Here is a 25202-nt window from a genome sequence, read left to right as displayed (position 1 = left end):
GCCAGAGCCGCCCTGCCCGCCCCGGCCAGGTGAGCCCTCGCCGGGCGCCCCGGGCCCGCCAGCGCGGCACGGAGCGGGGGGAAGCGGCAGACCCGCGGGGCCGGGCCGGGGGTACGGGCGGGTGTCGGGCCGCGGCGGCCGCTTCCTGGGCGGTAGCGGAGCGGGCGCTGCGCGGGGCGGTGGCTGGGTGCGGCCGCCACCCTACCGCGCCCCGCGCTTCTCTCTTCCTTCGGTGTTACCCGCCGGTTGCTTCACGTTGAAACGGAGACCTCCAGGGGCGAGGCTGCCCCCGGAGAGCTCCGTGCGCCGCGCGCCAGCACTGGGCGTGGCGGCAGCGCTCAGAATCGAGGAACCGCTCCCAAACTTTGTCGACCTTCCCCAAATGCTCTTTGCGTCTCCTCGTTAAGGTACACAAAGGCTTAGCTGGGCTGATGATACCGTAAATTCACCGTTCAGCCCGGAGCCTCGCAGAGAGGCGGGCCGTGCCAGGCGGCGGTCGCTCGGCTGTGGCGGGGCTGGAGTTACTCCTGCGGGCGCGGCGAGCCCGGAGCCCGCCCGAGCCGCCCCGCCGCGCTCTGCCTGGGGCAGCGGCCCCGTCCCTTCGCCCCCGGGCGTGGCTGCGGCTGCTGGCGCCGCTGCAGATGCAGCCGCTGGCAAGGGCACGACAGAAGCCCTGTACAGGGAGGGTTCCGGGTAGCCGGTACTTACCGACGTTTGCCTTTGCTGTCGCCCGCGGTGTGCCAGGGAGCCCTGTGCCGTTCCCTTTTCGCAGAGCCAGGCGTGGGCACGGCTCTCCCACCCTGCCCCGGCCATGAGCAGAATTGCTGAGATCTTGCTGCCACCTTTTGAGTTGTGAGTCAGCTTGAACACTACTTCCTTCTCCTCGAGTGAGGAGAGGAGGTAGGGCACAGGAGTGCTGCCATGTCTTATAACTGGAAGAAAAGCAAAATTATTTCAGGATAGTCATGCATAATTCTGTTTAATGTTAGTTGTTCTTATGTTCATATTAAAATACTGTATGTGCATAGATGTGTGTGCAGACCCTGACGCATAGGTCAAGAGTGAAAGAGTCTTTTGAAACCTCTGTGCCTTAGAGTCATCCATCCATATGTGTGCCTTCTGTTGATGGAGCTAGTTGTGATAAGCAGCCCTAGTGAGTATAATTTCCATTAGATAATGTATGGAATGGTTTGCCTCGATTGAAGAAAAAAAAAGTTTTCCTGTAAAGTCTCAGAAGTGAGAATAACTTAAGTTCAAAGAAATAAAAGTCCATAATTTTTTATGTGCGTAGTATCTTCCTGGAATCGAACATCTCCTGGGTTATTAGCAGTATCTGTGGAAGAGAAGGGTTAATGTATGTTGGTCATAGCATCATTTAATGGGTTTTGAAATCCTTTTCTTTAAAGCTAATTTTTTTCTCCAAGTAGCGGCTTTCAATGATCTGCTAAACCTTATAGGGTGGTTTGGGGAGATATAGTCTGGCTCATTTGTACTTGTGGTTAGCACTGTATATAAATGAATGATTCTGAGTCTTTATTTCATTTACAGCAGATATTGCGGATCTTCCTCACTGTCCCTCATCTCTTCTGTTACTAGGCCTTGCCCTAGCTTTGGAGACCTGACACAAATGTGCTCCGAGTGAAAGAGTTTCCATTCTCTCATTCTGGGGATGCCGTTTCCTTGGCTCAGATGTCTGGGAACACCCTTGGCTCAGTCTCTGTCTGCAAGAGTGTAATAAGTGCTTCTCAAAATGCCAACTCTGGTTATTAAGCAATGTGGTTGTTTGTACATACCTGACGCTTTTTTTACGTGGATCACGGGGTTTTTCTGCTGTAATGTACGTGAGCTGCCCCTGGGAATCGAGATATGGGGCTGCTTTTAAACACACACTCTTCTGTCACCAAACAGTTATGAGGATAAAGTACTGAACATAGGCGAGGCCAGATATAATAACAGATTTGCAAACCAGTGATAACTGTGGGGGTCGAGGTCAAAACAGATGCTGTCTCTTTTAGTAGAATAACATTATGATTCAGCATTACGTAATGTGGATTTAGGAAGAAAACCAGTTGTAGAAACTTGCCTTAAGATATTGAAGTATTCATTTACAGCTGGAAGGTAGAAATCACTTATTTCCAGTGTAAGGAAGAACAAGTTAGTGCAAGTGTTTTCTATTTACATATTCAAACCCACCCAGAACTTGTCCAAACTACATCAGCTAAAATCAGGCCATCAGAGAACAGCGAGTCTGTTCTCAAATATGAGTGCCTTACGAAGCAGGGTGTGACAAGAGATGCATTTATTCTCTGAGTTAAGATCTTTCTCTGCAAAGATTCTTGCAAAAACTCCCATTTTTTTCTTTTGCTAGCTTGCTGCTGCTGGGCGGTCAGTTGCTATAACGTTGTTGTGTGCTGATGGCATGAACCTCCCAGTTCTAGCTCTGCGTGAGGGTGTGTCAGTTCTGTTCCTGGACTCTGGTCAAGTTTTTTTTGTTCCAACGAGCCTGATTCAATGTCATTTTAATTAATTTAGAAACAGGAGTCTTGCAAAAAGCTGTTCAGTGATTGTTTTGTGAAAAATTATACTGCAATCACTTTGCTTCAGCTTTCACTGGTGTTTTTTAGCTCTTGGTGACAAGCAAGACTACAGGACTTGAGTTGCTTGTCTTTGGTATTGGTTGTAATGCTGTCAGAGTACAAAGGTCTCATTGTTGAGCACTTCATTTTGTTAAGAGTAAACATTAAGAATTTCATAACTTGGTAATATATCATCCCCTTGTAACCAGCATGGTTAATAGTGCCAATAGCAGGTAACAGCTTGTTATGACTTCTGCAGCCTGTCTTTAAAGGGCAGGATTGGCTTTTTGTTCTGAAAAAGATTTATTCTCAAGTAAGTTGATGCATGACTCTAAGTTTCATTCTGTCTTAATTTTCCTCCTCTGAGATCTTAATTTTTCCTTAAAGCGAAGTTGCTTTAGTTACTTTTACCCAGGTTGCTTCAGAAGATGAGGTTTTCGGTCTGTATTCGAAGTGAGGAAACGTGTGATTGCAGCAGTTACACTACAAAAGCCACATGATTGTGTTTCTGCATTTTATTCTCATAGTACTTGCTATATCTGCTAAAAGTAAGGATTTCTTTGCTTTTCTCTTTGATAGACAGGAGGTTTACAGGAGTTAAAACGTATAGCGTTGTACTGTAAGCATATCACACCGATGTTCGTTTCTGCAATGTGTATAATCTGTCTCGGGGTTGGGTTTTTCCGTGTTTTTCTTTATAGATGTTAGCAAGATGGTACGCAGCTTCAGGCAGTGGAGCAGCACTTATTGTCTTGCCTCAATGGCTCTTGCTTTTGGAGCTAACATTTTAACAGATAATTGTGTTACTAACTGGCTACAAAGCCATATGATATCAGAGGCATTTGTGGCCTGTGTCCAGGATTAAAGATTGAACTGCATTATAATTTTATAAAATGTCCACATGAATATAAATAGTTTCAATGTATTCCATGAGTACTTGAGCGTCTGATTTAAATGCTACTACTTGTTGCTGATTTTTGGCTTTGAGCTGGCCCAGGCTATAATGTTTCTGCACAATTCTCCTCATACTAAATTGTAGGTTTAGTTGATTCTGTTTCTAAGGTAGACATTTTCTGGTTCCTAAGTTTAAGTATTTAAAATGCAGAACAAATCTTTTTTTTTAAAGAGAAAAGATGAATTTTTATTGTACAGTAGAATGAAGACCTCTCACTGTTGCATTATTAATGGTGGTGTGGCTTGGAAACTCTTAAATCTGCTTTCTTGCTTGGGATTAGCAGGTTCATTGGACTATGTCACTTTCAGTGCTGCAGTACTTCAGGATTATATAACACGCTGATGTAATTGTAAATATATTTAAGTCTACTTGATTTTTTTCTCTTCCTCCAGCATTCTCTCAAGATGTCTACTGTCCATGAAATTTTAAGCAAGCTCAGCCTTGAAGGAGATGTAAGTATTGTTATCTAAACAAGAAAAGTTTGGTTTACTTAAATGCCATGTCATGTTTCTTTTACAGGACTTTCTACCAATGATTGTACTGCGCTGTACAGTTTACAAGATTCCTCACATCTCTTCTGCTTAAACTTAGATTGACTAAAAACCTAGTCCACCACATCTGCACTTGCTTGATAGTTTTATTGAAATATTGGAAAGCCACTCTCTTTGTTTGATTTCTTACATTGCAACGTTAGAATGTAGGGTTACCAGTGTAGTGTCAGGATATCATGCCGTGAATTTGTGGTTCTGTGATTGTCACTGAAGAGGAAGTGAATCCTATCCGTGCGTTATTTCATCATGTTGCTTATAAACTTGCTATAGTTTCAGATTTGTAGCTGGTAACTCCAGATCTGATCTCAGTACAAGCAAACTTTTTGCCTATTTTTGAAACTTGTTGCAAAATGAATTATACCATTTAATCTTTATGAAAGAGCTGTTGCAAAGAACTGCCTAGTGCACTGTAGGTAAGTAGCAAAGTTGATTTAGTACTTCAAAAGCAGTCCACTCTTCAGATTTCTTGGCCCTGTTTGTTTCAACAGAGAATTACTTTTGGAATAATGTTTGAGAAATCTGTTCTCAAGGGCAGAAATGTTTCTTCCATGATGCTTGTGAGTAGTTGCAAAAGTCAAATTTGAATACTGTTCCACACCAGCTTTTTCATCAGAAATCCTGCTGAGTGTAAGAAATATCAAGCAGCTTGGTTTGTTCTGTAGATCCTGAGTTGGAAGCCAGAATTATTGAGTAGCTAGTTTCCACAAAGGATTTGCTCAGTTCCCCTAGGCAATGATTCAGCAAGTTAACTGATGTTAAACGCAGTATTTCAACCACCCGTTTTTCTCAAAAAAAAAAAAAAAAAAAAAAAAAAGTTTTTAACCTTGAGGGTATAGAATCGTCACAGCTGAACCCAAGTCCTGTCTTGCGCAGTAAGGAATTTGTGCATTCTGCACCAGTGGTGTGGCGATTGGTTTGTTTCAAGACAAATAAACTGCCCTATTTGGTTCAGCCTGGTATTATCTTCTCCTTCCTTTAAGGAAAGGAGGGAATTGAGCTGGAGGTAATCTATGCTTGCAGTTTCTGCATCTATCCACAAGAGAGTATAGGAAGATTCTGTTACAAAGATCTTGCTGTTACGCTTCATCATGTGCTCCATCTTTGCACTGGGAATTGGAAGCCTATATTTTAGTCAAGACTTTATAGGTTACTTGCCAGATGTTGTCAAGTTACTCAGTTTTCAAATGTGACATGCTTTTTTTAAAAGATAGGGAATACTGAGATGTAGCTATCTTGAAAGAGTCCTAGGTTTTTTTAGAAGAAATTAAGCCTCTTCAGCTTTCCTGTTAAGTGATACGTGCCTCTCCCTCATGTTCTGCTCTTCCCAATACGATTGAGTTAATCAACCTCAGAGGAAGTAAACCAGTTGGAAGACCTCTGAAGCGTGCTAGATATGTAGGGAGAGAAAAGATCTTTCTCTGCTTTAGTCTGACCCAGACTGCGAGTGCAGTAACACACTAGCTGGATTTTTACTGCCACACCCTGGAAAAATCTATATTGAATTAAATTGAATGTCAGTTGGAAAACTCTCTTGTCTGAAAACATACATTACCAGTACTGTGTTACGGTAGTGTACCAGAGTAATTTGAGACAGTATGGTCTGGAATTTAAATGGCTGTTTTTCATAGGCGCTTCCTGGGTCTTTTGACCCGTGTCAGGGAATCTGAATCCAACTTGTTGCATGCATTGGGTGGAAGGACAGAGTAAAAGATGGCTCCTAAATTGCAAATGTGCTATGTATTGTCTCAGTGTACAGTTATCATCTTACAGTAAAATAGTCTGTCCAAATGACTGAAAAGACTTAGAGCTGAGTGGAAGGAGAGGTACCCAACTCTGCTAAACTCACCAGGTGACTTGCTTCAGATTATCCAGCAGTGCTGGTTAATTAGATATAAATGCCACATGGTTGTGCGTACTAATGGGCTTTGGTTTAGGAATCTTTCAGGTACACAGATTTCTCTGAGGTTGCATTGCACATCTCCATTTACTGTTTCTGTTAGTAATTTGATCTGCTAACAGGAAAGGCTGTGTTTTGTTGTGTGGCTGTGGGCCAAACTGGGGACACTTTGCTAGATTGAACTGATGGTAAGAGACAAAAGAAAGAACGGTTCAGTTCATAGGTGCCTTTTTGACTTCCCATCTCTGCAGGTAACAGACTGTCTCAAGAAGACACAGTGGTTGCTGCCAGAGGAATCTGTTCAGAACAGTGTGACCTCTACAGGACAGAGTCAAATGTAGTCAAAAACCATGGAATTTTTTAATTAAAATTTGTCCTCCTTTTAACAATTTGCATGTAAAAAGATCCTCCAGGGATATTAAGATAGCTTAGTCCTGTTTATGAACCTGACTTTCTGTTGGAGTTAGGAACTGAAACAGAAGTTTCCGGGGATTTTTACCAAGAGAACTTAGTCTTACATTCACTTAGGAAACAGCATTTCAATCAAGCTATTCAATTTCAGGTGTTGGTCACTACACCTTTCTGCCAGAGAACTCAGGAGAATGAGATTTATAAATATTTCTCAGCTATTTATATGAAAATCTGTGTTTTCATTTAACCTGCCTATGGGAGGTGACGCAAGCTCAACTGTTAGCTTGCACAGAAGCAGCTGAGAAGAGTTGAATCTCTGTTCTGATGACCTCCTGTTTGAAGCTATAACCATTAGCAGAGGCTGATAAAATCTGCAACGGTTTACTAAGAAAACTTACATGCAAGTCCTCTTATTCTTAGCAGAGGTAATTTGAAATGTCATTTGGTTTTATTAGCTTCATGCTGCTTAAACCTAGTATCTGCAGGCATAGAGTTTCAAAAGGAAATTGTGAGTAACTTCTACTTTCTAGAACTATAGGCTTAAAAAAATTTTTTTTGGTATTACCTTTGAAGTCCATGAGATAGGGCACAAAACTTGTTCTGACCTACTCATTGTTAATTTTACATCTCCTCCTACTTTTTTTTAAATTATAGCCTGTAATCCAAAATAAAGTATTGGCTTCAAATCTAAAACGCTTCAGACTTTCATGGCAGATACTTAAACCTTCTTTGAATTACCTTTCTGTAGTCAATCTCCTTCAGATCTGGCCAGAAAACTCCAAATTTTAGAAGACTGAGATTTAGTGAGTAAACTTGCAAAGTCTTAGATTTTTGCTGCAGTAATATGTAATATCTGTTTGTGTATATTCTTTGTTATAATAGGCATGGCTGTGAGTGGATTTCTGGACAATACACATCAGGAGGACAGAGTTTGGTGGATCTTAGCAGAATTCCATTTTCACAGATGGTCCATGGTAGTTCTTGAATTTAAAAATTTGGCTAAATACCAGTTAACCAAGAGGCATGTGTTTTATTAATGCAGCAAGGACAGGATTACATGATTTAACTTTGAGGTTGTTTTTCTTCTTTTTCTTCTAGCATTCTCTGCCACCAAGTGCATATGCCACAGTTAAGGCCTACTCAAATTTTGATGCTGACCGGGATGCTGCAGCCCTGGAAACAGCCATCAAGACCAAAGGTGAGGAACGTGGACTGTGACTTTGATTCTACTTGTAAGACAGAAAGCTGGTGTAAAAAAAAAAAAAAAAAAAAAAAAAAAAAAAAGGTACTGTTTTTCAAGGCCGGTGTCTTAATAGCCTTACTCTAGGATACCTATTTTAGGAGGTGTCGGATTTCTCAGACCTCACTGATGAAATCTTGACAGTTGGATTTCAAACTCTCTAAATGCATGCTTTAGAATGTGCTTTTGAAGTTTGTAGCCAAGAGTTGTTGAGGCTGTAGCTGAAAATGTCCACTTCTTTTCCCTTGACTCATCAATACTTCAAATTCTACTACTTTTCTGCCACAGAGAATGAAGTGTCAACTTCTGTGGCAGTGATTTGGGACCAAGCTCTGAATCCTGGATTTCTGCTGGATTGGACGTTTCTTCTTCCTTTCAGCTTTCCAAACAGCTGAATAGGGATGGTTTGAACTTGTTTGGTTCTCCTTGTGTTGAACTACATGCTCATGTATCTTGTATTAATTTGGAGTGAAAGAAAGTCTTAGAAACAACGTAATCTAGTTTCTGAAATGATGCTGCAGTATTTCAGAGACGGGGCTATGTGAGAGTCCAGGCTCTCAGGTAGGCTTCCATCTCCTGCTATCAGTGCCACGATCCATCATTTCCACTGACTGGTAGGAGACCATGATGGAGCAGAGGCGAGATGCAGCTGCATGGAGAAGTCTGGTATACTGAAACAATTAGGAGTACAAGGAGTATAAACTGCAACTCTGGAGTAATATCTTGGAGGTACTCCCAGGGCAGCAATCCTCTGTCCTTGTCCTGCTCTGTAACAAAGGAAGGGTGTGCCACACTTTACAGACTGCCTCCAGGCCAGAGAAGTGACAGCTGGGCGTACATGGAACTGCCAAGTCTTTTTGCCTACATGTCAAGATAGGAAGAAATTTAAAAGCCAAACATTTACTCATCAGAAAGAAATGCAGAGTCTTTCATCAGAAAGAAACGCAGAGTCTTCCATCAGTGCCAACAAAGCACATGTTTGACTTGCTCTAAAATGTAAAATATTGCCCCCCCTAACTAAGCATGAGGCTTACTTTCACAAGATTTCTTAGTTTAACTGGAGAAGTCCCTTGTCTGCTCATTAAAGTAGGCTCAGTTCTGATTTTGAATCTGTTTGTGGTTTGTTTTTGTTTTAAAAAATCCTCTTGCAAGAGAGGAGTAAACAGATACACAGTGGTGTTGAGGTCTCACAGGGGTTTATCACATACATCTCCTACTAATAATTTAAGGCCAGCTGCAATCCCATTTCATTCATTCATATAGACTGATGATCTCTGTAGTACCTAGATGCTGTTAGGACAGAAATAGCTGCTAATATTCTGTCCATGCTCTCTTTGAAAATGAAATTCAATATTAAAGACTTCTGGTAAATGAGCTGAATGAATGTATGCCAGGTCTTGCAAAATGGAAGTCTGTTAGTTCTGTTCTACTTCATCCTAGAAAGTTAAGTGACTGTCCATATTGGCCATGTTGTTCAGAACAATGCTGGTGGTGTTGTTTTGGCCCATGGAAATTCAAGTACAGTGTCTTCTAAACCAAAAAATTAAAAACTCTAAGTGATCGTATTGGTTATGTTAAATTCCTCTTTTTTTGCTGATTGAGCCATAACACTGTGATCTTACCAATGCAACAGATTGCCTCATTTAGAAGAAAAGTTGTTATTAATCAGAGGGTGTTGTTTTTTAAGATCTACTTTCTGCTCCACCCACCCCCCACCCCACCCCCAATACATTTCCATCTGCAAGGAATTTTCTTGTTTTAAAAAAAATTGTGAGCTACAATGTCTGGTTTTCCGTTTCCCCTTGATAGAAATGCACTGATACAATCTCCCCAGCCAGAATAAATTTGGAAATAAACTTTTATTTCATTACCCTGAAACTTCCAGAGATTTTAGTGAACAGCAAAGAAAAATGTTTGAGCTGCTCTCCTGCTCCACCCCACCTCAGCAGATGTGAGTCAGCATCCTGTCCATGCAGCATGATTCCCGAGTGTGAAGTACAAGCACTTATTTTCCATTAATGCCACAGCAATGAGTTAACTTCATTTCCATCCACAAAGCATACAAATAAGAAACTTGGATGCAGTCATTTGTGGGCTTCTAATCTATCACAATTGCGATAAAATTTGAAAATGTAATTTGCCATTTTTGAATACCAAGAATAGTTTAAATTTAGAGTTTATTAAAAGCTCAAGACATTGGCTTATGCTGTCACCCTGCAAGACCTGAAAGGTCCAGTGTCTGTGTGTGGCCGTTTCTGGACTGGGAGAATTTGTTTTCTGTTATGAAATGGGAACACTTTAAAATGTGCAGGAGTATATCATGGATGAAATGTACAGTCAGCATGTTTTCAAACCAAAATTTTTAATTAAGACATATGACACTTTCCAGGGCCTTTTGACTTTTGTGGGCCAAGCTTATATGAATAAAAGCACTGATGTAGGTCTGCCTGAGCATGAGCTATGGATGTGAGGCTATCAAGTACAGTATTTCATCATGCAAAATGTGAAGAGGGAGAAAGGAATTTTGAATTTGACTCACTGTTTTAGATTCTGTAGCTAGGGGCTGAAAGGTCTTTTGCAACATTCAGACTTTATTTGTATAGTTTCTGTTACAGTCCTTTGTTTCAAGTTGCTGTGAGTTTGCTTTGGGTAATAAGGAAAACAAATGTGGATGGATTCAGGCAGGGATCTGAGTCCTGCTAGTAGTTGCTGATCTAGTCCTTACTTTCTGTTTTTTATCAAAAAAAAACATCATTTACACTTATGTGTCTGCAAATGTGAAAGAAGCTATTCGTAATACTAGTAGTAAATGGAGAGACCTGAGTCGAAACTCTGGGCTTGTTCAGACCTCTAGATTAGAACTATCTATTTGCTTCAAAACCTGGCCTGCAACTAACTGGAAAAAATAACTAGTTATACATCATCTTTCCGTTGCAGAAGAATATACACTGTATTGGATGTGCAATATTTAAGAATAGTTTTGCCTCTTCTAAGCTTCATCCAGTCAGTCTGGAAATGGTCCAAAACAAATGGTTACACAGTGTAGCTAAGGTTAGTTTGATTTTTGAGCATCACAATGATAGCTGTTCTAGCTGTCTCCTCTGCCCATCTGTTTATAAGCTATGCTCACTCTTCTGTTTGGAAGACTTTGTTACCTGGACATTACTTCCAGCTGTGCTGTTTATCTCCACCTGTGTTTGACTGGCAGGTCCGGACAGCTTTGATTAACCAATCATGTACGTGAAGTACAAAGGGACAGTTTACCTAGGGCCTGAATTCAGCGATCTGGACACAAACGTGCATTGGAGAGTTGGGGAAGAGGGCTCAAATTCTCAAATTCTTTCACTTGTATCTTTTTACAAAGCATTCTAAGCAAAGATTGTAATTGTCCTACAAAAAGAGTGGGCTTTCAGAGACATGGATGTTTGCAGGGTATGGTAATTGTACATCCATTTGGGTTAGAGCCCTATCACAGGACACAGAGATGAGTCAGATGGTCCAGGTTCATCTCAAGAGGCTCAAGAGCCTCCAGTCCATCTGAGGTCTGGGATATCTTTTGAGTTGCCAAGACCAAACTGCAGATGAGAATTGTGAGCAGAGGAAGAACTGTGCCAGTGCAAAAAAAATGCAAGTTCAGGAGAATCCAGTTTGAAAGCAGCAAGTGAAGTGCGGAGAACTGGAGGGAATCTGAAGTGTAAGTTAGTAGCAGTAGGCAAGAGCAAGTGGGAAAGTCACAAGATACTGCCTGTATTGGAAAGAACACAGAGTAGCAAGTAGCTATATCTAGGAAATAACTTCTGGAAATCCTGCTTCCTGTACAACATAAAAGCTTTTTCTCTATGTCTGTTGACCTTCATTGATGGCACCTACAGGATCCAAGGTGATGGTGTGCATTAGATTCTACTGACAGCCAGAGTATCTAACCCCAGATGCATGCTTTGACTTTTAACTTACCATAAATCTTAATGATCTCCTTGCATACGTAGTTTTTCCACTGTCAAAAAAAAACTTATGTCTTCTGAGCCTCTGAGCTGCTGAGAAAATGAAATATAATGTTTTATATCCCCATTTTTATGTTTGGAGTGATATTTAAATGACTGTGGGTAAAATAGAAAGTATAACTGCTTGACTAACAAGCAGTTATAAGAAAACACTCTACCGAAATGATAGGGCAGGCTTTAGCTAGTACAAATTCATGTTAGTTTTAAAGCCTGTGTTCCTGAGCAGCTTTCTTTGCAGAGTGCTGAGTGACTGATCACAAGCACACAGACACACAAGTGAAGCGGAAAACAGAAGTAGCAAAGCTGATCACAAACTAGACTTTCTTGAGGTGTATACATGCCTGTGTACACAAAGATCTGTATCACAACAAAAATTTGGGCTGTAGTTGGTTCCTCTTTCTCCAAGGCCAGGATATGACATGTACTAACTAATGAGAGCTGTTGAGCTCTGCTCCAGACAGCACGTATACTATGTTTTGAGTATCAGAGAATATATTAATACAAAGAGAACAACAAGAAAAAAGCTTCTTTAACTCTTTGTCTTATGTCTTTGTAGGTGTGGATGAGGTCACCATCATCAACATCCTGACAAACCGCAGCAATGAACAGAGGCAGGACATTGCTTTTGCCTATCAGAGAAGAACCAAAAAGGTAGAAAAATATGAAGAAATACCAAGTGTTTAATACTTTTCTTGTAGACAGTTAGATTTTTCAGGGCTTGCATGTTTCACGGTTAACTAGGTGTAAACCAGATATAAGTATTATTATTTCACTGAAATTAAAGATGCATCTACTTTCTTCGTGCTGTCACAGTTTAGGACTGGTGGGACTTGCAAATTTGTTGAGTATTCACAACTGGGACTGAAATCTGTTGGAGATGGTGGTTTCCTCGCACCTCCAGAAATCACGATGGGTGACATATCAGCCAGCTGGCCACAGGGTTCCTGGTGAAATATGCTAAACAACAGTGAAAAGCCATTGATATGAAATGCTTCAGTTCAAAGGAAAAGACGAAAGGGAGATGCTTTAGGGGATTGAGGGAGGTTTTATTGGGGGTTGGGTTTGGTGTTTTTTTTGTTAAGACAAAAGACAACTCAGCATAAGCAAAGTATTCTGTTTCTGTTCACAGAGCTAGCTTAAACGAGAAAGGATGTTTTCTCAATGCACAACAATCATTTTTGCTACTAACACTGCAGATATGGAACAAAGTGATGTAATGAGTTGAACTATCACTAGATATTATCCTGCCAGAAATACCTTAGATACTGATCTATCAATGGAGAGAATTCTGTTAAATATGTGCAGAATTCTGCATAATGAGTCTTGCTATCTGGAAGCAAGAGCCGTTTTCTTGACTTTTGAAGTTTTAAGAATCTTACCATAATTGAAGTTTTATGCCCACGAAAGAGAGGAAACTTGTATAGAGTTAGGATTACGATGAATGTATCTTTTCAGGTTTGCCAGACCTCAAATGGTAGTCCTCCAATAGCAGCCCAGAACGGTCATCTGAAACCAAATGTAAATCTAGAGTTAAATGTTGGAAATTCAGCAACTTTTATGCATGGCTGATAGAGGCACATGCAGAAGCACGCACAAGTTGGATGCATGCATGTGCGCACACAGCTGCACTCTGGCAGTGGTGCCCTGTGGGTGCTGGGAGACTCGAGCATATAAGTGGACCCCAGTAGTGAAATGTGTCACTTAAAGCTTTGTTAAATGTTTTGCATGGCCACAAAAATGCACAGTCAAGAAAATCTGCAACTTTTTTCATCTAAATGTCTCTCTCTCACCTTTTTTCCTTGCTGCGATCCAAGAACAAAATGAACTTGCCAAGTTTGACAAGTGCCAAAGAATAAAACAGTCTGTAGAAACAATGGAAATTTGCAGTAGAAACCACTCAGTGAAATAAACAAGTGAATGGCAAGAGAGGAGGAAGTGGGATATGAAAAGGAAGACATGTAGGTATGTCTTCTAGGGACAGGATCTCATGGTTTTCTTTGCCAACGGACTGTGCAGATTGATTTGGCAATGTGTTGTGTTGTACTAGGCTGTTTGTTTTGTGTGTTGCAGGATTTCTCAATAGATCATTTTAATTTTAAAAAGTCACAGATCTGCCTCTATTTTCACTCCTTTGAGTTGATCTGTGTCTAATGGAAACTATTGGTAGTCTTGAGGAACAGTGCTTGATCTATGCAATCTTTCCCCATCAGCAGCATTAATGGTGCTACCAGTGGATACTAGAGGTTCTGCATATGTGTCTTCATATGTGTTTGGCCAGTCTTAACAGCCACCAGTAATCTCTAAATTGAAATGAACTGCTAATATCCAGGTGCTCATTTGGAACACTTAGTAAAATCTTTTCTCTTTCCTATTTATAAATTAATGGTATCTGTCAGTTACCTGCTCCCCACTTCTCTCTTAGAGCGCTCCTAGCCGTGGCAGAGAACGGCGGAGGAGAAGACTTTATTTCTCCAAAAGCCTGCTAATATGAGGGCAGGTGGTTGGTTCAGTTTGAGGTATTTTGTTGCAGTTGTTTTTGTAAATCTTACTGTAGTGATTTGTATTTCCTTCAGTCTTCACACCAAAGTGTGAAGATGGCAAAAACTTCACTCAGCTAATTAGAATTCATGGCATTGTCCTAAACTTTATTGTAGAGATATGCCGTATCCTTGCTGTTTCTGCTGATGTCTGAAGAACCTGTTTTCACACAAATAAATGATGGAACATTTTGTCCAAAATTGGCTTATTGTACTAGACTAAAGCAGCTAGATGCCTTATTCGCTATCTTGGTGAAGTGCGTACAGTATTAGCATACATTAGTGCCCTGGATTAAATGGGTGACTCTGGAAACAAACTAAGTGCCTTGGCTCTTTCTCTCTCTGGTACAAACTTCTCTGTGGTTTTGCTGAGGTCACTTTCTCTTCCCCCTTTTCCTCTGCCCCTCAAGCTCACGAATTGTTAGTGTAGAAACTAACAACTGAAATGCAGCAATTTTCTTCTGAGTGCTACAGTCTTAACTTCAGTTTAGGGAATACGTTGATCTGTGTGAACCCCAGACGTGATCCCAGGGATTTCAACTTTGTAACTACAGTAAAGCTGATATTAGCATTATTCAATTTGCATCTGAAACCCATGAAAGAGGACATGGCTCTGACTTTATTTGTCACAGATTTGCATACATCCTGGGAAGTGAACATACCTGACTTTCTTTCTGTAGGACTGACTGACAATTAACTATAGAGACTTTGGCTGCGCACTTCTGATAGTTTCATTGAAGACAGGGATAATTTTTCTGTGCTCAGGGATTACTTTTTGTGTTTAGCTAGATGTTTGGAAACTGAGCCTGTACAGTGGAATAACTGTGCAGTCGATTTCCGATGTCTCAGCTAGTACAGGGTTGGGATAGTAGGAAAACCACAAATAATAGAGTGCTACTGGGAAAGCTGTGGGAGTATGATGGAGAAGCACTCACTGCAGGGAGTCAAACTCAGATCCATCTGTGCTTATTAGCTCCAACAAAGTGTCAGTGCTTCAAGACTGGAGCGGAGCTGTTCAGATGCGCCTGCACTGTGCTTCCCACCACTTTCTTAGCCACCAGTGGATTTCCTCTTGTTTTCAAAGGATGAGAAGAAATTCCTTTGCCCTAATTTCTTTCATAGGCTTTCACAAAAGGAAAGCACTTTATGTTCTGTTTCCTTGTCAATTGTGTAAGAAACACTGTTGGCAGGCTAGGAGACTTAAAGCACTACAGGCTAAATTCTCTGGAGATCAGAAGTGAGCTTTAATTTTTTTCTTCCATCATCCCTCCTTTTTTACAGGAGCTTTCTGCAGCGCTCAAGTCTGCTCTGTCGGGTCATTTGGAGGCAGTGATCTTGGGCTTGCTGAAGACACCAGCACAGTATGATGCCTCTGAATTGAAAGCTGCCATGAAGGTAAATAAGCTTTGAAATTTAAGTATGTTAGTCTGATGTCGCTGTCTCAAGAATGAGTATGAACTTCATATCCAACGCCACAGTTCTCAAACATGTGCATTGATTATTATTTTTTTTTTAGGTCTATGGTTTAAGTATCCAGCTGCAAGGCATCCAAAATGAGAGAAATTCTGGGACCATATGATTTTAAACTGTTAATTAAAACCTCTCTTTAAGGAAAAAAATCTTTTTCATCAGGTCAGGAATAACTCATAGGCTGCTCTGGCCATTTGCTGCTTTGTTGACTGCTCTTAAAAACAATATACAGGTTCATAGTACAAAAAAAACATTAAGAGAGCAGCTGTTAGCTGGAGCCATTGAATCATTTGCTTGCATTTAGAGGCTTAAACAGTAGTTTCCAGTTACTGGCTCATATCACTGATCTTGAAAGAACATCCTGTAACAGACCTGCCTCTGTGTAGAACATGAGGAGGGGAGGATGGGGCATCAGTGGCAGTCTTTGGAGAAACAGTAGAGCAGTGAATCACTGTGTTCAGTCCCCTGCAATCACAGGCAAGCATGGAATGGATTGCTAGTTTAGAAATACCTGCTCTGCAGGCTGCTGAAACAAGACTTTGAGAGGTGCTTATGCCAATGGACTCACCTTTCTAAGCAAACGAAGGTTTGGGAATTTGTATTTATAATCACTTAAAATTCTGAATGTTCTTGATCAGGTTAATTTTCTTTAGATAATTAAAAAACAAGTATTAAAATATGTCTGTTGAAATTCAGAACAAGACAAAAACCCGATTAATTAGTTTTCTCCAGACTATGAAAGAGGAGCCAAAAAACAAACAAGAAGACAAAACCACCATCCCAAAAAATACCTCAACCCCCAAAAAATAACCCAGTACAGAGATGGCAACTCTTTAATTATGGGCCGAATCCCTTCTTTGAGTAATCAGATGCTGCCCTTCTCTGGTTTAAGTAGAGGCTATCTGTAATTTACTGTGAATCGGTTTAATTTGGTTTCGGTGGGTTTTGTTGGGTTGTTTGTTGTGGTTTTTTTCAAATGTCTTACATCTGATGTGTTATATTTAGGATGACCATAGGTTCATATGACATTTATGCTGTATTTGTAGCCTGAAGACCAAACCATTACCTTAGAGTAGCCACAAATGTAGAATATTCTGTTCTTTCTGTAGGTTAGCTATTCCCAACTCCCAAGTACCTAGTCTAATGTTCTGAGTTTGCCTGAGCTTAAGTTTGACTTGATACACAGTACATAGTATGATATGAGAATCAAAGCTGGGTAAAGCAAAGTTATCATTGAGGAGTTAATTATTTTTCTGATACACATTCTTACGAAATACTTAAATATTTAGAAAATCTTAGATTTTGTTAGCTGTTATTTCTTCCCCAGATACCTATTAGAACCGCTCTGTGGAAAGCTTTTGTAATTCTCTTAGCTGTGAGCCATTTTTATAAAATTGTATGGGTTTAGTCCTCTCTTTTTTTGTTTTCCTTCAATAGAGACACTTTTTCCAAGAAAGTGGTTTTCCACATAACTATCTTCATTTTCCACACGTGAAAGACTGCGATATGAGAAGTTTTCCCAAGATGTTACCCAGCAGACTCCTCTTGGAGTCCTGTGCAAACCGTGTCCATTTTTGCCACATTCCATTACAGTTGGGCTTAACAAACAGCATCCGAACAGGAGGCATAAGAGTGTTTTTTTCTGTCTGCTGGTGATGCTGGAAGATGAGGGTAATGAGATTGGCATTAACATGTTTCATTGGTAGGTAAGAAACAAAACAAAATGAAAACATTGCCAGTGGAGTCTTTTTTTTCAAAGTTTCTTTTCAAAATACTGAGGCATCTCTCTGCCAGGTGGTTTTACCAACTAGTAACCCAGATGTCATTAGTGGTCACTAGAGAGAGAAGCATCTTCAACTCCTCCAAGTTAGTCTTCTGTTCTGAGCCTGTCTTTCAGAATTTCCTGGCTTTCTCCAGGAACAAGAGAGTTGCAGTGTTGTTAGCAATTTTAAATTTTTTTTTAGATTTTTCTGTTTATCTATATAAAATATTTGAGCAAGGTTTAGAGTACATTGATCAAGCCACATTACTTTGAAGTATCTGAATTACTATAAAGTTTAATTGACAGCTGATACATTTTGATGTGATTTGAAATTTTGTTGTAGTGATAAAACCCGATACTTTTTAAACTGTAGTAATCCAGCTTAGTTCAAAGTACTGATTCTTCATTGACCTTGATCACAAAAGTGGCTTTGAAATATTACATAAGACCTCTCAATTCATTCAGCATGTTCAAAAAACTATAAAATCTGAATATTTAGTTTATCTTCCTAAATAACTTTTATTTCTTAATATTAGTATAGCTAATAGTAATAATGTTGTGTCTGTATTTGTGCATTGTGAAGTACATGGAAAATATGGACCATTCAAGAGAGGGCTATTTGTTAGCTAGAAATTCAGAACATGCTTAAATCTTTGCTGACTTAGAGACAAAGCCAAGGCTTATGATGATGTCATCATTGGCTTTGCGTTTATGGTGGAGGAGTTTATGGAGAGAGGTGGGGAAGAAAAGCAGGAGAGAACAAGTTGATGGCTGCCCGTTTACATGCTAAGAATCATATTTTCTTCCTTTGCTCTCAATGGGTAGAAAACAATCACACATGGACTGTGGTAATTGACCTCATCCAGGTATGCTGGTGGGGAGACCACTGAGTGTTGCACACACTCACAGCAAATGCACCTTGCCCAGAGATAATATCCACAGGATCTCAAAGCTATTGGAGTAGTATTTGGCAACTAAAAATGTTCCATCTGGGGTTTCTCGGGCGCAGTTAGCAAAAAATATCCCTGAATGGTTGCGAAACTGTTAGAGTGGGTGAAAGGAGATGTCTGTAAAGTATTTTTACACCATTGAAGCATGCCTGTTCATTTCTAGGACCAAACCGAATCATTTATGTGTTGCAGGGTCTGGGAACTGATGAAGACACGCTCATTGAAATCATCTGCTCACGAACAAATCTGGAGCTTGGTGAAATTAACAGAGTCTACAGGGAAAGTAAGTTTACTTTGAAAGTTTCAGGGTACTATGTTTTTACACTAATTTAGTTGGATATATTCCCCTCAGTGTGAGTTTGATTGTTAGAGTCGCTTACACAGCATCTGCTTTGATTCTCTGTCAGCTGGACACTATCTCTGGATACTATTTTGGACTGGTGTCCTGAATGTTTGTGGTTTTTTATATAGTTTCATCTTGTTGCTTGGTAGCAAACAAACTGGAGAACATTTACTGCTCTCATAAGTTGTGTCTAAATGTTTTTTTTTTGTAGGCTGTGTGCATTCTGTCCATAGTGACAGAATTAATGTTAAATTTATGGATTCTGTGATCGATTATGTAATAAGTAGGTGAATCTGAAATCTACTGAACCAAGCTTGTGAGTTTATTTGATAAACCTGCCAGAAAAGACATGAAATAAAACTTCATAAAAGCATATATTCTGACTTTCAACTTTTCCAAAGCTTATTATCTGACTGAAGCTATAATTCTTAGTTGATTATAAGTAGATATAAGAGGGACCTAAGATCCATCCTCAAAAAATATTACTTTTCCTTTAACATTCCCTATCTTTTTGTTTTGGCCATTCTGGTTGGGTTTATCACAGTTCAGTAGTGCAGCTGTTCACTGCCTGTTTGTTTCCCTGAGCTTCAGAGTTGAGCTTCACCGCGAATAAACGGAAATGTAGAAAATTGCTGTATGCTAGTGCTTAATAGCTGTGAAGCGATTCTGGTAAGGTGCTGGCTAGGTGAAAAAGGACAAGCAAAACCAATGTAGTCTTAATGGCCAGTATCGAAAAAAATAGCATGTATCAGCAAAGAGGATGTTGCTGCTGTAGATTAGGTTGCTGTTGAAAAGGAGAGAATGCAGTTTTGTAGCAACATAGTGTATTACAACTTGGAAAACAATGAAAATGTTTAGATGCCAGACCAGAATCCCACAGAGCATTCCTTACATTTGTCATAACAGCTTTTGTCTTTTGCATTAAACTTATAATTGCAGTTGTCCAGTCATAAATCCACAAGTGGAGAAGACCTAAATGCTATGTTTATCAAACAAGCAAACGTTTATTGGTAGCTAAGAATGATCTAAAACAGGATATCAATCTTAAAACAATATTCCCTTCCTTTTAAAAGTCTCAGGCTTTCCTGTTATCTTTCCATGACAAACTTTGATTACATGGGAACTCTCATGACTAGTTGATAGCAATGTTGATTTTGTTGTATGCAAGCATGCATTTGGTTTTATCTTCCACATGTGACTTAGATTGTAGCTGTTTGTTTATGTGTATAAAACACAGTAGTTAGCAGCTGTTCTTGTAAAGGAGTATTTGTTGGTCATCATTTACTTGAAAAGAATTTTTTGTTTTCTAGTGTACAAGACAGAACTGGAAAAGGACATTATATCAGACACATCTGGTGACTTCCGCAAGCTAATGGTTGCCCTGGCCAAGGTAGATCTGTTGATATTTTTCTGCTTTTCCTGATGTGCCTGCTCTTTGGTAACTGACCGATGGATGCCAGTAAAAACAATTGGTTTTCTGATTCACTTTTAGATTTCCTTAAATTTTCACTGTCTTTTGGGGAAGCAAATACTCAAATGTTGAAGGGCAAAGTATTTTGACAGAAATGCAGCAGCTTCGTAATGGGGATGGAGCATACTGTTACTCATTTAGCAAATTCAGGTTAAAAAATCAAAGAGAAAAGAATAAGCATATAGCACACTGCTTACTGTCTATTAAACCTCTTCTAAGTACTGCTATCCTTGTTTGAAGGGCAAAAGATGTGAAGATACCTCTGTCATTGATTATGAGCTGATTGACCAAGATGCTAGGGTAAGTGCTGGTAATGACCATTTAAGTTGATCAAGCTTTTGGGGATTTTGAAAGTACAAATGCTGTGAGAGTGAGAAGCATTTATGAAAGTAGGTGTGTGTATGTCAGATTGTCTTGCACAGTAATGTTTGCATGCTATCAAGGTATCTGCCACTTGCAGTCCTGATACCTTCAGTTACCAGTTTTCACAGGCTGCTTACCTAGTAGTACCTGTACAGAAGCTCGCTGGTATTCCCCTTAGGCAGATTGAGAAAGAGAACCTTGAACAAAAGGAGACACATACATTGTGAAGACTGGTTGCAACCCAGGAATTGTGTAAGATTGAGAGAAGTATCATTGAACTTAGTGGCTGGTAATGCTTGTTTGTTACATCTGTGTCTGTTAAGAGCAGTTCTGCTGAGGTAAACTGAGCTAAATACAGAGTAAAACCTCTAGACAGAGGTAAATACAAAGTAATTAGTCTTAGTTCAGATTAGATCCATAGATCTTGTCCTCGTGGTGTGCACAACCATGCCTCTTTTTGTGTTTCTCCCACTGGCACAATTCCAGTAGTGCTTGTTTTCCAATAAGGAAATTGTATACGTTTGCGATGGCTTCTTGTGTAACTCCTGACTTTCAGGATTTTGCTTTTCGTTCTAACCCAGGAGCTGTATGATGCCGGTGTGAACAGAAAGGGAACTGATGTCCCTAAGTGGATCAATATTATGACTGAAAGAAGTGTCCCCCACCTGCAGAAAGGTACTATTCAAGAAACAGATTTTTTTCCTAGAAGAGAAAATTATACCAAACTGGTAACTATTTTGTCCCAGATATGATTGAAATGAGTATGAAAAGCACTCAAAACATAGGAGATCTCATAAATCTTAATTCCCAAGTTTTTAATTTTTTTCAAAAAATATTTCCACATGCATTAATCTCAGAGTTTGAATGTGTGTAAAGCTCTTTTTTACACAGGTGTAACAATGCTCAATTATAGGTCATGTTCACTTAGAACAAAAATGCTACAAATGTAGAAAATATGGCTGTAGGAGGCTTTGAAATATCCTTTAGCTTTTCTCTCTGTCCTAGAGTAGCTTTGCTATGTCATGTGTTTAAACCTGATAGTGAAGACTCTCAAAAGCAGTTCTGATATTGCTGTAAGAAGCACCTGGGAAAGCCATTTGAAGACTTTTCTTTTCACAACCTAAATCACTCTTGTTTCAAAAAATACTAGTACAGGATTAAGATGGTATTTTACTAGATTGTGGAGTTGTTCAAGGAAAACAAAAAGGCCATAGTATGGGAGCTTAGCTGACGAACTTAGGCTGTACTTAAGATGAAGTTCTCAGAAGGACTTGGACAGATATTTTTTAATCATGTGTCTCTGCATTGCTGTCTGTGTTTTTGATTTGGGTGGTTACTTTTACCGGTTCTCAGTCTCGTTTTGGATTTCACCTGCTTTTGTTCTTGTGATAGTGTTTGACAGGTACAAGAGCTACAGCCCATATGATATGTTGGAGAGCATCAAGAAGGAGGTTAAGGGAGATTTGGAGAATGCCTTCCTTAATCTTGGTGAGTGTAAAGAGTATCTTTAGATAGAATCTTTTCATTATTCTTGCAATGTATTGTAATAAGGATAGGGCCCAGCTTCCTCTGTGTTGTTGGACGAGAAAGAAACTGGACATGCTGGCATTATTGAATCCACTAGTGTATTTTAGGGTATTACAGGTAGTATATTTTTGCCCTCTGCCAAATATAAACCTTGCTTTCCAGATGAAAATAAAAACGCGTGTGTTTTGTGATCTGTTGTTAGTTCCACTTTTGTTTGATACAGAGGCTTAATGTTTCTTTCCCCAGACAAACAAAAAGGTTGGAACTATCGTTGAAGACATTAAATATTCAGTATAGACATAGGCTGAAGAGAGAACAGTGTGTGTGTGGAGGAGACGGGCAGTGGAGGATGCTGGAGGCTAATAAGAGCAGTGATTTGGCACCAAGTTCTCTGAAATGGGGAGGCAAGGTATAAGGCTGGTACTGTGGCATGAGATGATGATGACAAAGATGTCTCCCAGTTTAAGAGGAAATTCTTTAAGAGGAAAATCAATTTCAGACTAAAGGTGAACTGAGACCTCTGTAGTGGAAATGGAGAGTAAACAGCTCAGCCTTGAAAGGGAGACTTCTCATGGATTAGCATACAATGAGTGTTTTCAGAAAAGAGGTTGCTTATAGCAGTGGAAGAATGAATTGTGTGTGTGGAGGAGAGCCAGCGTTCTGAAATGATACCAGTGATGGAGGGAGACACTCTCAGATTGTAAGCATTTGTGGTTCAATCACAAGCTTAGCCAAACAACTTCAAAGTAACAGCTCAGGTAAAAATAATTTCTCTGTGGCCCCTTTGGAGAAACTGTTGCTGAAAAATCTTATTTTGACTGCTTCTCATGTCTTTAAAAATGGCTCCAAGATTCTGTGTTCTGCTATCCCGTGTAGGGGAAGGATATTTAACTATTCTTATCTCTCTTCAGTCCAGTGCATTCAGAACAAGCAGCTGTATTTGCAGACAGACTGTATGATTCTATGAAGGTACGGAGGACTGTTCTTTCTTTCTACTAATTTTTTTCTTACCATTATTCATCAAATTTTGATTCCTTAGGCACTTCTATTCATATGATGTGTGACTGGCATGTGAATAAATTAACAATGACCTAGCATTGTTCAAAAGCATTCTTTAACAGTTATGAGCCTAGACCACCTATTCAGGTGATTCTGGTATAGGGAAATACAGGGAAGGGCCTCATAATAATGATCTGTATTAGATCAGTTGATTATAATTAGTGAAGTTAGACACGTCTTTTGCAGGTAACCAAGAGCTGATAGCAGAAAAAGCTGTTTATTGAAGTGCCAAAATAAGACATTAAATTAGCCTCAAAACATTTTGTCAAGAAAAGAGATGAAAGAGAAACGCCTGGTGACAGGCATTAGGCAATACCAGGAAGACTTCCAGGTGAACCAGAACTGCTGCTTGCAGTCTAAGTAGCTAGGTTTGTTACTGGAAGTTGGTCAAACACTGCTGATGAGAAAAGTAGGTTCTTGCTGAAATTCCTAGATCATAATAATGACCTTAGTTAGAAGATTTACTTCAATGTATCTTTTATTGCTGCATGTCAGTTGCCTGTAGTTTGCTGTCTTACCATTAGGTATAGTGTCCTTGTATGCATTTCACCTATTACAGTTCCAAATGTGTATCTGATCGTAGGGCAAGGGAACCCGCGACAAGGTTCTCATCAGGATTATGGTCTCCCGCTGCGAGGTTGACATGCTGAAAATTAAGAGTGAATTCAAGAGGAAATATGGAAAATCCCTCTATTATTTCATCCAGGTAAATTTTTCAGCTTTCTGTTTATATCAATTGTATGGACCTTTGCAGCACTCTTCATTGGATTAATCATACCGTTAGAATTCATGAGAGGTGTTTTAGAGGCTGCAGGGAGAACAATGTTATTATCCATGCACTATTGAAAAACCCACCTTTAACTTTACAGTCTACAGCTGGTACAACTCCTGGCAGCCGTTTGATGTTATATGTAGGCTTTGTGCAACCAGCTGATCTGTTACGAAGGAAAATTTTGTTCACCTGTTCCTATTCTCAGACCAAAAGAAAAGAATAAACAGAATTGCTCTGTGATTGCTGAAAATAGAGCATCTAAATTGCTGCTCCCTTTCATTTCAGTGCCCAAGGAGTAGGCTTTTTATCTAGAGTGATTTTTGTCTCTTTCTGTGATTGGGCAGGAGCTATAGGTGATACGTTTTATTTAACTTGGGGCATAGGTAAAGAGCTTGTGCATCTGTTTAAAAACTAGTCTTCTACCCACCCTCACAACAGCATATGGTACATTCTTCCTTGTGTAGATGAAGTTGCGTCAAAATCTGAAGCCAAAATCTTTTCCTGGAGATGTCAATTTTAGATTATAAGCAAATTTTCAAAATAATGAACTTGAAGTATGATTTTTGCAGTGATCAGTGAGAAGAAACAGGATCAAGTCCTTCAGCTTTCCTTTGTTGTGTTACTTTTTTTATAGCAAAATTTCTCTCCCTTCTCGGCTTGCATTTCTAATGCAAAAGTGAGAAATAATTTCCATTCACACATAAGTAAAACTCTGTATAGATTGTCTCCTCCAGGCTGACAAGGCTTCAACCTCAAAACATAGTCTATCCCTCAGGTTTAGAATACAATGCATTTACTTTCATATTTTGTGACTGTTTCCTCATATGTATTTTGTATTTTTCTTCCCTTGCTTTACAGCAAGACACAAAAGGGGATTACCAGAGGGCACTGCTGAACCTGTGTGGTGGAGAAGACTGAAAACTGTGATGGAAGAAACCCGAATCCAGAGACATGCCTTTTTTGCGCTTCATTTTAGTGTAATCCTGGAAAAAATCGACTTGCCTAGCTGACCTTGACTTGCTCTTGTATCTGCAAGCCCACTGATGTAGCGTGCTTTCCGGTGCTGCGTGCTCTTCTCTCGGCAGGTGCCCGCGTGGCTCTGCCGGAGGCCCTAACAGCGTGTCGCCAGAGAACTAACCTGCCTGAGATAAACGAGGCTACAGGTGCTTGTGACAGACTCTGCCTCTCTGTGCCATGTTTCTAATAAAACACAAATAAAACTGAAGTTTTACTTTATGAAGACGAGTCTCTTTCAGACCTTTAATTCAAAAGCTGTGCGAACAATTGATACATATTTTGCCTTTGCTGTCCATTTTC

General features: G+C 39.9%; 1 protein-coding gene across 1 annotated transcript; it reads left to right on the top strand.

Moving 5' to 3' along the window:
- ANXA2 (annexin A2) lies at positions 1 to 25089 on the top strand. Its single transcript, XM_086620083.1, is given in 14 exon segments — positions 1 to 29; positions 3924 to 3983; positions 7489 to 7588; positions 12188 to 12282; positions 15450 to 15563; positions 18543 to 18633; positions 20004 to 20083; positions 20405 to 20464; positions 21109 to 21202; positions 21920 to 22015; positions 22966 to 22992; positions 22995 to 23023; positions 23697 to 23819; positions 24744 to 25089. Coding segments are annotated over 13 exon segments (1017 nt in total). The 5' UTR covers positions 1 to 29; positions 3924 to 3935; the 3' UTR covers positions 24804 to 25089.
- Positions 25090 to 25202: the final 113 nt, after the last annotated feature.

The sequence above is a fragment of the Tauraco erythrolophus genome, chromosome 14 (genome assembly GCF_009769465.1).
Source record: "Tauraco erythrolophus isolate bTauEry1 chromosome 14, bTauEry1.pri, whole genome shotgun sequence".
Classification (NCBI taxonomy): domain Eukaryota; kingdom Metazoa; phylum Chordata; class Aves; order Musophagiformes; family Musophagidae; genus Tauraco; species Tauraco erythrolophus.
Note: the sequence above shows the minus strand (reverse complement) of the source record. Positions and strands in the feature narration are given on the sequence as shown.